The 15,832-nt window shown below is 36.0% G+C and overlaps 1 protein-coding gene across 1 annotated transcript in view; it reads left to right on the top strand.

Annotated features, from left to right (window-relative positions):
- Positions 1–1,057: 1,057 nt before the first annotated feature.
- AOX1 (aldehyde oxidase 1) overlaps positions 1,058–15,832 on the top strand; it is a 90,679-nt gene continuing 75,904 nt past the window's right edge. The window contains exons 1-7 of the mRNA XM_026696821.2: positions 1,058–1,162; positions 3,928–3,985; positions 5,871–5,967; positions 6,799–6,907; positions 7,929–8,055; positions 9,107–9,168; positions 9,389–9,490. Of these exons, the coding sequence (XP_026552606.2) occupies positions 1,109–1,162; positions 3,928–3,985; positions 5,871–5,967; positions 6,799–6,907; positions 7,929–8,055; positions 9,107–9,168; positions 9,389–9,490 (609 nt within the window). The 5' untranslated portion in view covers positions 1,058–1,108. The remainder of the gene's footprint in view (positions 1,163–3,927; positions 3,986–5,870; positions 5,968–6,798; positions 6,908–7,928; positions 8,056–9,106; positions 9,169–9,388; positions 9,491–15,832) is intronic.

The raw sequence follows: 15,832 nt of genomic DNA, 5'->3' as shown, positions 1-15,832 counted from the left end.
AATGTGTAATTAGTAATTTACACTGCTTAGAGCCCTTCGAAACGAAGGTTGTCTAGAATTTGTATAAATAAAGAAAAAAGTGTAAAATTGTTCCTTGGTTTTTGATGGTTATGTTAGCATATAGCATATAATGTAAACCCTATACCTAAATGAAATAAATATTGTAATTTGTACTGTGTGAAATAGGGTTTTTAGCAAAGTACTAGAAAATCTGTGACTCATGGGCCATCTCGAGAGATTTCCTTACCAGATTTCTCAGTGACTTCAGTAGAGCTTCTAATGTACTGCCTTCAGTGGAAAAGTTGGGCTACATTCAGAGATGCATTTGCCTTGAAAATAGCTTATGTTGAACTATACAGCACAATAAAGCATCGGCACAGGAAATGTTTTGTGACATTTTGTATTATATCACAAAGGATTTTATGTTAAAGTTTATGTCATAAATAGTTTTATAACATTTGCCAAATTTCAATTCTACAGGAGTCCTGAGTCCTGGACTTTGAATGCATTCTGTAAATTAGCTGTAAATTAGCCTCTTTGAGGTACCTTGGTTCAAAAGGTTGCACCATTTCACCCAGTTAAAGGACAGGGAAAACACCAGGCTTCCTAAACAAATGATTCAGATTCAGTCATAAGTGCCATTTCACTGGGCTGTGATCTAGCAGAGTTTCCCAGCAGAGGAAAGAAAGGGAGTTTTTCATCTCTTACTTTTTGCACAGCCTCCTGTTCTCCCATCATTTTCCTGGATATTTCCCTTCATAAAATTCCCTACTAGAACACCTGCAAGTGTCTAGAAATGAATATGAGTTTGTGTAAGGGAAAAGTTGTTTTCTTCCCAATTCTTGAACTCTAGACTTAGCCTAGTGCAGTGATTCTTAAAGTAACTTGATTTACATCTAAATAGTATTAAATTCTTCCAACTAAAGAAATCCACCTATGCTGAGAAAAACAACCTTCCAAAGAGATTTTGAATAATTCTATTCAGGCTCCTCCTCCCTCTTTATTTCATTTGTTGCTTAGTTTTTAGAAATTGACTGCCACTGCAAAATCCTTCATTCTTGACCACATCATTCCTGGTAGTTCTTAAACTGTGCTTTTGAACTGCAAAATGACTTGTCCTCAACCATCAGATGAACTTGTATTTTTTGTGAATGGAAGGAAGGTAAGGATTTCTTTTCTTTAACAGAAAATTTACTTTTTTAAAAAATTGAAGAAGGTGAGGAATGCCTTATGATACTATATTATTCCTGACACTGCACAGTGATTCATTCTGGCTTGCAAAATATATTATATCTTTACAGTACAAGGGACAGGTTTATGTACATGCAATAGTAATTGCTTACACAGAAATAAAACTACATAATTGTGACATACTTATTAACTTGTAAAATAACTCCCCCAAGTATTTGTATGCAGCCCGATAGGACAGGAATACAATGATTTTAAACCAATTAAATGAACTGAACTGTTGTATAAATGATTTTGTTATATTGTGTAACCATTATTTTACCATTGTAATTAATGCAAAGGGTTTGCCAAGACTAAGCTAATTAAGACATTGCTAAACAATAATCTGAAAAGTTGTTAAAAATAAATAAGATAATATTTTTCTATTTAAAACTGATAATTATGCAGTTTTATATTTATAGCATTAATTTACAAATACGTTAAGTAGCTTTTTGCCAGATTTACTACAAACAGATATTCTCAAGAGAAAATTTAGTTTGCATTACACATACAAGAATACAAGAAGGCATCCAGAAATATATTTTATGAATTTTCAACTAGAAAATTTTAAAGGGAGAGGTTTAAAATGTGGTACTTTCAATATAGGTCTGAAGTGAGCTACATTTTGCTTTTTTATATTTTTGAAATTCTAATACAGTGTGATAAAAGCACAAAAGTGAGTATTAAAATATAAAGAAATGCCCAGGAAACAGCCTACTTTCATTCATATTCCCAGTGTGTTAATATTTTGCAATCTTTTCTTACTGTGCCCTGATCTCTTTTCTGCAAACGTGCCATAACTAGAACACGTTCCAGTCAGGGGCTATTATCTTTGCATGTTTAGGTTTACCAATTGCCCAAAAATGTCCTATCAGTTCTTTGTTAAGTTTGTTAAGTTTTCCTGGCTTGACAGTTACGTTTGCAATAAGCAGTAGAATAAATAATTACGAACATGTTAAGAAAATGAATGCAAAATACCGATGAATAGGTGTTAAATAGAGGTAAATCACTAGGAAAAAAAGAATTTCAAACAAAAAGGTTAAAAGGGAGATTTTTAAAAAATCTCTAATAACTATAGTAGTTCTACAAACAATGCCCCTATTAGTAATAAATAACTAAGAATAAGAAGTATAGAAATGCTAACAATATAATTCCTAAATAAAGATATTACCAGTCTTCTACCATTGTTTATGATTCTCAAGTATGAAGATTTTTTTTGAAGATCACTTGTTTGGATTGAGAAGAGCTGCCTTGTTGCAATCACTCTTAATAGTGCCAAAACTTCAAAACTTTTGCAGTCTTTTCTTACTTTGCCCTGATCTCTTAGGGCAAAGAGACTTCTGCACCTTAGACTTCTGAGTTTTGAACAGATAATTTGGTCAGATCATAAGTCAAACTGCAATTATAAATGTCATCATCCTAGTGCTCAGCAAGCCAAAATGCACACTACTACAGAATCAAATTCCACTAAAAAATCATCTACAATCATGTTAAGAAATGTTTGTCACAACTTGGAAGACTGTTTCTAAATCCAAAGAAGAGAAAAAAAGATCACTGGAATTGGATCGCTGCTGGTAATGTTTTTTTAAAGATTGTATCACAGCTCTCACACAACTCACAGGTTCTTTCTTCACCTTAATACAGTTGGAAATAGGATGAGACAACATATAGTTAAGAGAAACATCTGATTTAGTCTAGAGAAGTAAGAGAACACTGAAGGAACTTAGGTTAACTCAATTAATTAACTCAAGTTAATTAACTCAAGTTAATTCCTAGTTGCCTAGTCAGGTAAATATGGTGCCTTGGGGCTTTACCAGAGTTTATCAGAGTAAAAATTAATAGAAACCACAGCTCAGCCATTAACTTGCTATTTGAGTAATATAATAATCCAGAAGTAACAGAAAGAGGAGTGAATAGCAACATGGCTCCCTGAATATTTTAATTAGAAACAAGAAGACCCATTGCCTTCAGAGGTCCCTGTATTCCAAATGCTCTTTATATTCCAAAAGGCGTCAGTAAGAAGAGGCAAAAAAATGAAATAGTTTTCATATCATAAACTATTATAAACCTATCTGTACAGTTATGTTTTCTTATGAAAGGGTAAAATTATTTTAATAGAACTTAATGCTGGTTTGTTCCCAATTCCATCAACATATCAACACTGGAATAATTGTGAATCCAGAAAGCCTGAAGAAAAAAAACAAAAAAGAGAAGTTGATTTGTGGATTTTAAAGACTATAAGATATAAGAATGTGCAATGATGATATCTCTGTGGGAATTTAAAATGGTACTTAAAAATATGAAAGAACTATTACATGCAAGAGGTGAATCATTTTGTTTGTGTTAAAAGCTGTGGAAAGAAGAGGGGATGAATGGAAAGAAAGTCTATTTCTTGTTCTTTGATTTACTATGGTTTTTCTTTTGGGTTATGTCATGTCCCCCTGTTCCTTTCTTATCCTAATGGTCTTATTGTATCTGAATGTCCACAGCCCAAACAACTTTGCATTGTCCTTCTATAGTAACAGATGACTCAAGTCTCAGTTGAATTAACTCAAACATGCTAAGAGATTTGTAAGCCTGTAATGATTAGCCTAAGTAAGAGGAAAGAAAAAGTGCAGTATTAATTTCCACTCTTAAAAACAACATTAATCTTATTGGGAAAAAGTGCATTATATCCTTACAATGGTTCTTTCAATGCAGGTGACAGACAATTATCCCGATCCTGAAGAATACTTGCTTAATTACCTGAGAAAGGAGCGTATCCTTTTTTGCTACAGCATTTTATAATAAATTCTACTGATTATGCAAAATGCATGATAATTTTCCTGTATCTCAGTTTCCTAGGAAAACAAAGCCTTTTGGTTCATTTTTATTCAGACTATGCAAAGCAGATCCTCAGAAATCTGCCCTCAGAAATTAATGCCTTTCCTAAAATAATAGCACTGATGGAGAGATCTAAAGTATTACTATACATATCAGTTATGGGTGCATCAGTAGAAAATTGGAAAATGTGGCTTTCCTTATTTTTGTGGGACTATTTCTCAAAAGTGGAACTTCAAATCAGCTAGTAAAAGTTTGTACTTGGATTTTTCTTAGTTTACAAATGTTGGTATAAAAGCCTTGAAGATATTATTTATAGTGCCACTTGATGTTTACTGTATTTTTTTAAAAGAAATTATATGTATTTTTTTACAGAAATTTTTTTTCTTGCCACAGTTGTTAAGTGAAACATTGCAGTTGTTAGGTTAATGACCTGATTGTTAAGTGAATCTGGCTTCCCCATTGTCTTTGCTTGTAGAAGGTCGCAAAATGGGATCACATGACCTAGGAACAGTGCAACCATCATAAACATGAACCTGTTGCTAAGCATCCAAATTTTTATCACATGACCATGGGGATGCTGCAATGGTTACAAGCGTGAAAAAAGGGCATAGGTCCCTTTTTTCAGTGCTGTTGTAACTTTGAACAGTCACTAAATGAACTGTTGTAAGTCGAGGACAACCTGTATATGCAAATATAATGCTTACATATTTGCTGAAAAAGATTATTTATGGAACAATTTTATTTATTTGATAGATATATGTTCCGCTTTTTCTCGAGAAGTCAAGTGGTGAATGGTGCTCCCTCCTCTAATTGCTTTTTTCCTCCACAACAACCAATCTGTGAGATTTGTTGGGAGACAGCCACCAAATTCAAGTCAACTAATTACATTACATTTTTCCTTAGTGAACTGTGATTATTTTTTGAATTTATATTTTCTGCAGTTATGTGAAACATACTTTCAGTCATAGAAACTCAATAAATAAATTTGGGGCAATCAGTCTCTCTCAGTTCAATTTACCTCACAAGGCTGCTCCTGTGGGGAATAATGTGAAAGAAACTACTGAGTTCCTATAGAAAAGGCAGGATGTACCTTTAACAGTAAAAATATACTAATTTTTCTCTAGTATCCTAACTTTTTAAGGGCACCTGACTTTTCCTGGTTAGGATAATGACAGAATAAACCTTAGTGATGGCTTCTTTGGACCCCAAGTTTACCTTTCAATATGAGAAGCAGGAGAGATTTAGAAATGTATAATAGCAAATGCTTTCATAACTTTTGCCGGTAGGTTCCCTGCTTTCCAGACTTTTACAGGTATTCCTCATCTTAAAACCATTGACGTAATAACAGTGCTGAAAAAAAGTGACTTATTACCAGTCTTTGCACTTACAATTGTCACAGCATGCCCACAGTCACATGATCAAAATTCATGAGCTTGGGTATCCAGCATGCATTTATGACAGTTGCAATGTCCCAGGATCATGTATTTACCGTGTGCAATCTTCCCAGCCAGCTTCTGACAAGCAAAGTCAAAATCAGATTTACTTAAACAACCACACAATTCCCTTAACAATTGCAATGATTTGCTTCATAACCATGGCAAAAAAAGGTGTAAAATCAGGCGTTACTTACTTAACAACTGCCTTGCTTAGCAATTGTCATTCTGGTCCCAATTGTGGCTGTACGTCAAGGACAACCTGTATTTATTTTCTTCCCACTTGCTCCCTATGGAAATTGAAAGTAATGGGGAAATTGTTCTGGCAAAACATACAGTCTTTAATGGGAATCATTGTTTCTTTCCTTAACAATACATCTGTATCAGTCCACCTGACTGGAACTAAATATGGCTGTGGAATTGGAGGCTGTGGGGCCTGTACTGTGATGATATCAACCTATAATCCTGAAACCAAAAAGATACAGTATCCTTCAGAAAGGGGGAAACTGGATTCTGTCTAAAGATTACATAAAATTAAGGAAAGTCTCTGAGGTTGCTTTCTCCCCAAAGAATTGTGAGAGTACAGATAGAAAAAGAATAATTCTGTCAGATAAGAATAATCAAAACAGAGTTATAAAGTGGTTGGAATCTCAGAGGCCCTCGTGTGTTTAAGAGCCCTGATGCCAAGTTTCGGTTAAAACAATAAATACCCATTCAAGCTACAGTGCTTCAAAAGGAGATATTCATTATTCCTCACCACTTCCCTTATTATATGGGGTGCTTGTGGATCTCTGGGATGCTTGTGGATCACTTCTCTTGGCTGAAATTCTTTTGAACCATTACCAAAGTAAGAACAATTATATTTGGAGAATCATGATTGATGGAATACATCCTTTAATTCAATCCTATTTGGTACTATTCTAAAGTTTCCTGATAGCTGTCCAGTCCAAGTCTGGTTTCAAAGTAAGAAAGTGTAAAAGAAAGAAAGAAAAAGAAACCAAGGGTCTTGCAGGGGACTATCAAACACACAGGTTCCCTTTTCACAGCTTTTTATTTCAATTTATATCACAGGAATTATTTATGAATTCTATTATATCTAATGAAAATCAATACATGGATGTTTAATGTAAATTTGCATCAACTGTGTCTCAAGGCATGGCAAACATTTTCCAAGTTATTGACCCAATAGGAGGGTCTCTCTGGAGGGCTATGAAATGCTGAGGTCCAAGACAACATGTCAGATTAGATGGTGTGGAGATCATCAGCAACTATTTTAATGGTTATTCATGTGGATACCCTCCTTTACAACCCAAAGTCATTATCCAGCCAACTCTTGTCTACTTCCATTGTGCTCGATCCATGGTGCTGCAATAACCACTGTAGAAGGAGTGGGAACCACAAAGACCAAACTTAATCCTATACAGGTAAGAATAGTAGATGTGCTTAAATCAGTTAAGATATGATGACTTACAGTGCTTCTTTCAAAACTGAATCGAGAATTTAAACCTATAGTTTTTCTCAAGCCTAGTTCATACTACCTGAGTCGGAGAATAACTCTTAACAGTTTGATGTTCCCAGCTTCCTTAGCTCCCATCTCACTAAATATTTCTTTTGCTTTGTTCTCCATATCTGGTTGTTGTGATTGCATCACAGATTCCTTCCAATATGTCCCAAGGTATCTGCTCCTCTAGTTGTGACCCACATTTACCAGAGAAGAGAAGTACCCCTTGAAATGTAGGATCAGGTTTGTCACAGATTCTTTAAAGAGTTGCAACTGAATTTTTACGTGGCATTTTGAAATAATAATGCACTTGTTTGACTTCTGTTCCCATGGGGTCCTTTAGGGTGAGATCTCCATTTTTAGAAACATTTTCATTTATTTTGACAGTAAAAATATGGCAAATTGTCAAGTTGGACACTGGCCATGCATAAAAAATGTGGGCATGTAAGAGCTTGTAATACAGAAATAAAACAATTAGGAAGATTTCTTCTTAAGTCTTACACTGCAGGCTACAGTTTAAGGCAGTGAAAAACAAGTGTAGCATAGGGGTTGTGCTGTGTGTGGTGAAAATTTGTACAGGCATCAGCCCTTGCTATGCAGCTTTTGCTCAGGATCCATGCAGTGTGTGCAGCAGAGGAGAAAGAGCAGTCGTGATAATCTCTGCAGCCTTAGTTTAGACATGTGTTGTATATGCAACATTTTCTCTTTTAAAAAAGTAAAAGCTGATCCTTAATTGGTTTTTGTAATAATCAGCAGAAAAATTTGTTTAGAAATCCTGTAAATACAGTATAAAGTTGGAATAATAAAGTCATAAGAATAACATTTCAAAAATAAATCATTGCAGCAAGGGTTAATTCATATCCAGGCTATGAAAAAATAGTTATAAATATATCTACAAGATAACGTTTTCCTGTGGATCATAAATTTAGATATTTTGATTCCAGGAAAGGCTGGCAAAGTGTTTTGGCTCTCAGTGTGGTTTCTGCACTCCTGGGATGGTGATGTCTATGTATTCTCTCCTGAGGAATCATCCTGAACCCAGCATGGAGCAGATTGTTGCATCTTTGGATGGTAGGCTGCCTTTCTTCAAAAAATTATTTTTTCTTTTTTCATGCTTGTTAGTAATTTAGACATATACCAAAAGAAGCAGCTATTTTTACAGATAGTCCTCAACTTACAACAGTTTGTTTAGTGTCCATTTAAAGCACCGAAAAAAGTGACATGCCTGTTTTTCACACTTATATCAGTTGTAACAGCCCTATAGTCATGTGATCAAAATTTAGACACTTGGCAACTGTCTCATATTTATGAAGGTTGCAGTGTTCCAGGGTCACATAACCACCTTTTACAACCTTCTGACAAGCGAAATCAATGGGGAAGCCAGATTCACTTAATAACCATGCTACTAACTTAACAACTGGGTTAAGAAAGGACGTAAAATTCATTTAACAACTGTCTCGTTTGGCAAGAGAAATTTTGGGCTTAATTGTGGTCATAAGTTGAGGACTACCTGTGTATATCTAAGTATTTGCCTTCCAAACAGTTCTTTCCTTCTTTGGTATCTACTACTAGATACTTCCAATATTAGTCTTCTGTGCTCTCTACTTGTATTAAAATATATAAAATATAAAGCGGAAATATCCAATAACTGAGCCTTCTACCCAGATCTTGGCTCCAGTTGGCCTTAGCTACAGTATTTTGAAATATTTTTGAAGTACAAATGGCACAAAACATATACACAAATTAATGTATAATTTAATAAATTAAAATATATAAAGTAATCAAGTTTGATTAAGTTATGGTTAAGGCTACCTTTTTGGGTATCCTTTAACATTCTATCTGTTTATGGGAACAATCTTAATCTACAGATTTATTTTGTTGAAGGGAGCAAAGATTTGACCAGAGGGAAGCACTTCCACCATGGAGATCAATCCTATGCCTGCAGAGAACTATTAGGAAGAAAAACTGCTGCATTCTTTCTATGCTCTGAATAAAACTTTATTTGAAGATATTTCTTCCTACTAGTTTGTTAACCTTCCCAAGTAATGCACATGCATTAAAAGGAGGATGCAAAATGCTTATTGATCGCTGAAATAAATGTATCGTGTCTGATAATTTTCAGGTAATTTGTGCCGTTGCACTGGATACAGACCTATACTGGACAGCTTTAGTGCTTTTTCTATGGTAAGAAAACAATGGATGATCAATGCATTGATTTTCCTGAAAGTGCCCATTAATGGAAGAAAATGCTGTTCTATTGAAAACGTGGATAGAAGAAATGATTATTTTGTAAAGACGACAAAGAAATATACAGCAATAAAATAATTGAAAACAATAATAAGTAACCCCCTCTCCAGTGTTATCTTAATATTCCTAAATATCATAGAACGAATTCTTTTCTTAGGACTGCTGCCCATTGGCAGGGAGTGGAAAATGTTGCATGGAAAAAGAGGAGAGTAAAGAGAAAGAGAATTATGCAGAAGATCCATCAATAAGAAGAGGAAAGGTATGCTGTAGCGTTTATGGTTTTTGTGCTTTCATGAATGAACTCATGTTGCAAGTCCCAAAGGGTTTATTTTGGTTGGTATATATCAACCTTATAGGAATGTCTAGATTCCCAATCTTATGATGAAGTCTCTTTCATCTGATACCCTCTACCTTGGAAATGGCTAGTGTGATGACCTGGAGTAACAAACATAACAAAATCCAAAACATAAATCTCTCTTATATACTAGTCTCCCCAGCTGCAACCAATGAGGAAGATCATGGCCACTTCCTCTCTCATAAGCCAAGTTGTTTCCTTCTCCATTCCTCCCTGCATGTCCTAGAATGCAGAGGAGATGGGCCTGGTCTTCCTCTGACTGCCCAGCGAGCCTCTGCCCTTCTCCAGCTCCTCCACACCTCCACTCCCTGTCGGCTGTTCCTCCTCTCCCTCAGAGTCCGACTCTACCAAGGGCATGACAGCTAGTAATATATATGTGGCAAGAATCACTACATTACTTACAGCCTACTTAATTAATAGGCAACATAAAAAGATGCTAATGATTACACTAGATTTGGAATTAGCCTTTAAACATGTACAAGGTGCACAGTGTCTGAAAGTATTTACATTATCTGGAGTGGAAAATATATTCTTTTTTCAGGTTTTGACATTTACCATACTAACCTTGTTAGAGTTTACCCTACTGACAACTGGCATGAACTGTGCTAGTTCACAGCTCTTTGTATTGCATCCTAATATCTGACATAAATAAGTCACAGAAATTGTGACATAACATCCAAATGTCCACAAGTTAGTTTTTTTCTATCTATTTACTGGCATTTATTGGTCAGATGTTTGCAGCCCAGATCTCATAGCCTTACCTATGGTTGCTATGAAAAATGATTGGAAATTGCCAAATGATTGATTGAACAGTATCTGAATTTTTCCCTGTTGAATCAGAAGTGTTCAGTGAAGTTTATTTTCACATAAATAGACATACTTCTATATCTATGCATTGCTATAAGTTGGAATAGCAATTTTCTACCTATATTTAGAAGTAATATAATTTAATTTTAAATGAAATCTAATAATATTAATAATATAATTCTTAGGAGACGAGGAGACTAGTTTGCTGCACTAATCAAGTGAAATCTCAGCAGTTGTAAAAGATACATGATGTAGAGGTTTTGTAATTCAATAGTTTAATGAAATGATTCCCAAAGATTTTCTAAATGTCTTGCTTGCCAAAGCTATTTTGTGCTGAGACAAGTTCTGACAAGGATATGTATAACTTGTTGATTAACTTTTTGACAGGACTCAAATAAAACAATGTTTAAATTAAACTGTCCTGGGATGGTTTCCACACAAATTAAAAAATTTTCACCACACCTTTCAATAATATAGTAGAGGAAGATCTTTGCCTAAAACCTGAATAAATATCCAGGTGTTGCTTGGTTCTGAAACTTGATATGGAACAAGAAAATTGAGCGTAGCCAGCAGGATTCTATGCTGTGAACAGTGTTTGGCATGTCTTGCTTTTAAAAAGAATTAATATACTTAGAAGAGATTAAAGCAAATACCTGTTGTTCTCAGTTCCTTTAGAAAAGTTGGCAGAGAACATTTTCTACTCATAATTAACACACACACACACACACATATACAACAAGATAGCTAGTATGCGTTATATCTAAAGTGATAAATAATATAGAAGCAATTATTCCCATAGGCCTTATTTTCATTGTGTGTGGCATAATAGAATTTGACTACCTCACAGGAATTTCTAGAAGATTCATTTAGTAACAGTCGGGTCTTCCTGAAAATGTACATAGTAGGTGCAGAATTTAAGCAGATCAAATATTCCTATAATGTAGAATAGAATTTTTTATTCGCCAAGTGTGATGGGACAAAAAAGGAATTTGCCTCTGCTGCATAAGCTCTCAGTGTACATACAAACAACAAAGTGATAGGTCATATATCATAAATCATAGTTACAATAATCAATCATAAGATATAATGAGTGATAAATCATAGATACCATTAGGAAAAGGTAGTAGGAAAGATGAGAAAGATGAGAAGGCTAATATCAATACAGCCTACTACATAGATAAATATCTTTATAGTAATGTATGTGAAATGGTTTTGATCTTTTGTCGCCACATGGGCAGGTATGCTCTGTTAAAGGGGCTTGGAGTATCTGCCCTGCGGCAGTGCAGATGTAAAATGCCTGGCTTTGAAAAATAGTCTCACCCTGGGGGAAGTTAGATTGTATACAGGTGAAACTATAAAAAATAGAATATCGTGCAAAAGTTCATTTATTTCAGTAATGCAACTTAAAAGGTGAAGCAAATATCTGAGATAGGCTCATTACATGCAAAGCAAGATAATTCAAGCCGTGATTTGTCATAATTGAGATGATTATGGCTTACAGCTCATGAAAACCCCAAATCCACAATCTCAGAAAATTAGAATATTGTGAAAAGGTTCAATATTCTAGGTTCAAAGTGTCCCACTCTAATCAGCTAATGAAGCTAAAATACCTGCAAAGGGTTCCTGAGCCTTTAAGTGGTCTGTCAATCAGGTTCAGTAGAAAGCACAATCATGGGAAAGGCTGCTGACCTGACAGTTGTGCAGAAAACCATCATTGACACCCTCCATAAGGAGGGAAAGCCTCAAAAGGTAATTGCAAAAGAAGTTGGATGTTCCCAAAGTGCTGTATCAAAGCACATTAATAGAAAGTTATGTGGAAGGGAAAAGTGTGGAAGAAAAAGGTGCACAAGCAGCAGGGGTGACCGCAGCCTTGAGAGGATTGTCAGGAAAAGGCCATTCAAAAGTGTTGGGGACTTTCACAAGGAGTGGACTGAGGCTGGAGTCAGTGCATCAAGAGCTACCACACATAGACGGATCCTTGATATGGGCTTCAAATGTCATATTCCTCTTGTCAAGCTGCTCCTGAACAACAAACAAAGTCAGAAGCATTTTACCTGGGCTAAAAAAAAGAGAACTGGTCTGTTGCTCAGTGGTCCAAAGTCCTCTTTTCTGATGAGAGCAACTTTTGCATCTCATTTGGAAACCAAGGACCCAGAGTCTGGAGGAAGAATGGAGAGGCACACACTGCAAGATGCTTAAAGTCCAGTGTGAAGTTTCCACAGCCTGTGTTGATTTGGGGAACCATGTCATCTGCTGATGTTGGTCCACTGTGCTTCATTAAGTCCAGGGTCAATGCAGCCGTCTACCAGGAGATTTTGGAGCACTTCATGCTTCCTTCCGCAGACGAGCTTTATGGGGATGCTGACTTCATTTTCCAGCAGGACATGGTACCTGCCCACACTGCCAAAAGCACCAAAACCTGGTTCAATGACCGTGGGATTACTGTGCTTGATTGGCCAGCAAACTTGCCTGACTTGAACCCCATAGAGAATCTATGGGGCATTGCCAAGAGAAAGATGAGAGACATAAGACTGAACAATGCAGAAGAGCTGAAGGTTGCTATTGAAGCATCTTGGTCTTCCATATTACCTCAGCAGTGCCACAGACTGATAGCTTCCATGCCATGCTGCATTGAGGCAGTAATTGCTGCAAAAGGGGCCCAAACCAAGTACTGAGTACATATGCATGCTTATACTTTTCAGAGGTCCGATATTGTTCTATGCACAATCCTTGTTTTATTGATTGCATGTAATATTCTAATTTTCTGTGATTGTGGATTTGTGGTTTTCATGAGCTGTAAGCCATGATCATCACAATTATGACAAATCACGGCTTGAACTATCTTGCTTTGCATGTAATGAGTCCATCTCATATATTAGTTTCCCCTTTTAAGTTGCATTACTGAAATAAATGAACTTTTGCACCATATTCTAATTTTTAGAGTTTTACCTGTAGATATCTTGCTGGTTCCCAAGTGCTCTTATCTGCTGTATCCAATTTGTACCATCTGGGGCAACCTATTAACTTTAAACTGAAATTCGATATCTCTTACTTTCTGACTAAACAGATATTTGGCTCTGCCATATCCTAAATAAATCAGGAATGTAATATAATGTCTATGTGCCAATTTCTCTTATATGGCCTGTTGCCAGGGAATATATGGGGGTTTATAAAATTATGGCAGCAGCAACAGCATAGAGTAGTATAGGGATTTTGCACCTTGCTAGTTTATCCACATAAAAATCTGGATAATGAACATGGTCTACTGTTGAACTGACATCCAAGTTAAAAGAACAGAGTACATCTCTGTTCACTCCTTTCTGAATACTTACTGTGCCAGAGAGAGACTCTTGCTATTGCATTCACTCTTAAGGTGGGGCTTTATTTCTGTATAGAAAGAGGAGGCACTTGTCAATAGTTGTATTTTTTTATTTTCTGCCATTCCTGGAAAGTGAATCAAAGGCATGTTTAAAATCTAGAAAGACCATGAAGAGAGAAGAGTTCTTTTTATGAGTGTATTTTTGTACCAGATGGTACTAGAGTATCAAAATATGGTATATTGTTGACTTTCCTTCTCTGAATCTTGAAAGAAGATGGCGGTGTATAACTAGCAAGGTGAGGCTCTCACTCCAATGGTCATTTGATCACGAGTGGGACCCTACCATTTCCCTTGCTCATTAAAATAAATAGTTGATCATGGGAAGTTTTGCTGTTCATCCCCGATCAAAAGAGACTCTGTTAGGTTGCCATATGCATCAGTTATTGGCAATAATCACCTGATCCTGTGACTGAGGACCGGTTTTGGAAGCGCTTGCCATCCTTGTGGCCACCCTGAAGGACCGCTTGTGCCAGGGATCCCAGAGCACCAGAGCTACTATTTCCTTCAAAACGCTGTAGCCCAGAGCCTGTTGGAGCCTTTCCCACCTATAAAAACCTATAATACCATTACCTGCACCAGAGATCCTGAGGAGCCTAAGCTCCTAAATCCTAAGGGAGCGCTGTAGCCCTAAACCCATTGGAACATGGATCAACGGCAGAGCTCCAACTGCTGAACTTCCAACAGCTGAGGGCCTGATCCCGGAGTGCTGACCTTCAGTAAAACTGCTGCCCAAACTGCCGCCTACATCATCAATCATCTGCAATCATCAAATCCCACATCGGAGGTCCTGATCTCAGAGTGCAGCCCTGCTAATTCATTCAATGGCCTAATTCCTAAGATCACTGACAAAAGACAAGGGGATCCATGAGAAGACAGACCTAATCCCTAAGATTGCTAGCTGATGATCTGAAGTAACGAGTGAAGATTAACCTTCTGCCAAAAGACTTTCATCTTTACTTTCAGCCTAATATATGCCCGAAGACAAGAAGATCCATGTGAAGACAGATCTGGTTCCCAAAAATCACTAACTGAAGAAACGAGTAAAGAGTAACCTTCTGCCAAAATACTTCCATCTATACTTCCAACCTAATATATGCCCTCTTCCTATACCCACCAGGACTACTCAAACTAAATCTTCTCTTCTTCCTCCCATTATTCTCTTCCTTCCCTAATTTTTCCCAATATAACTCTGTTTAATTGATTAACTGATCTTACTAAATGATTAATTAATTTTTACAATTATTTATCATTAGTGAGTAATATATTATTATAGATTATCATAGACTAGTGGTTACTGATTAGTTTGGTTAACTATTTTGAATATTAGTATGATTAGTATGTTTAGTGCAAATTAATGATTAGGACAATTAATTGACTAGTGTATTTATTGATTAGTGTAATTAATTATTGGGGTGATTATTGATTACTTAAATTAATTGACTAGTGTGATTAGTATAATAGACTGTTCGGCATGATATTACTTTACTGATTACCATAATACTTTGTTTGATTGAATAACCTAATCAACAAACCATCTCAACAAACCCACCATGCCAGGAAAATAATCCAATGTCAAATCTCAACCTAAAAAGAAAGAAACCCCTACTAAAGAACCACAAGACTCTTGCTCTTGCCTTATTTGTAAGGAATCTTTAAAGGAGAATGAAGATTAAATCAAATGTTCTCTTTGTAACAACTACGCTCACCATAATTGCTTAGGATTACCCAAGCAAATGGCTCTATTCCTAAAAACATCCTCCAATGCTTTTCCATATTTCTGTCCACCATGCAGACCCAAACTAGAAAAATACATTACCCTTTTTGAAAGAGTTGATACCATTGAAACATGTATAATATCCCTTGACACCATTGTAGCATCCCTGGACACTACACAAACTAGATTGGCAAACCTTGCAAAAAAAGAGACAGCACTAAAAAATGAACATCAAACATCTACAAACCATATCTCTACTCAACAACCATAACCAAAACCCAATCCACAAAAAACAACAAATCCTACAAATATTGATATCCCCATCCTCATCAAAGAAACCGTTGAG

The sequence above is a fragment of the Pseudonaja textilis genome, chromosome 1, assembly GCF_049901715.1.
Source record: "Pseudonaja textilis isolate UNSWEBS1 chromosome 1, rPseTex1.2, whole genome shotgun sequence".
NCBI classification, from domain to species: domain Eukaryota; kingdom Metazoa; phylum Chordata; class Lepidosauria; order Squamata; family Elapidae; genus Pseudonaja; species Pseudonaja textilis.
Note: the sequence above shows the minus strand (reverse complement) of the source record. Positions and strands in the feature narration are given on the sequence as shown.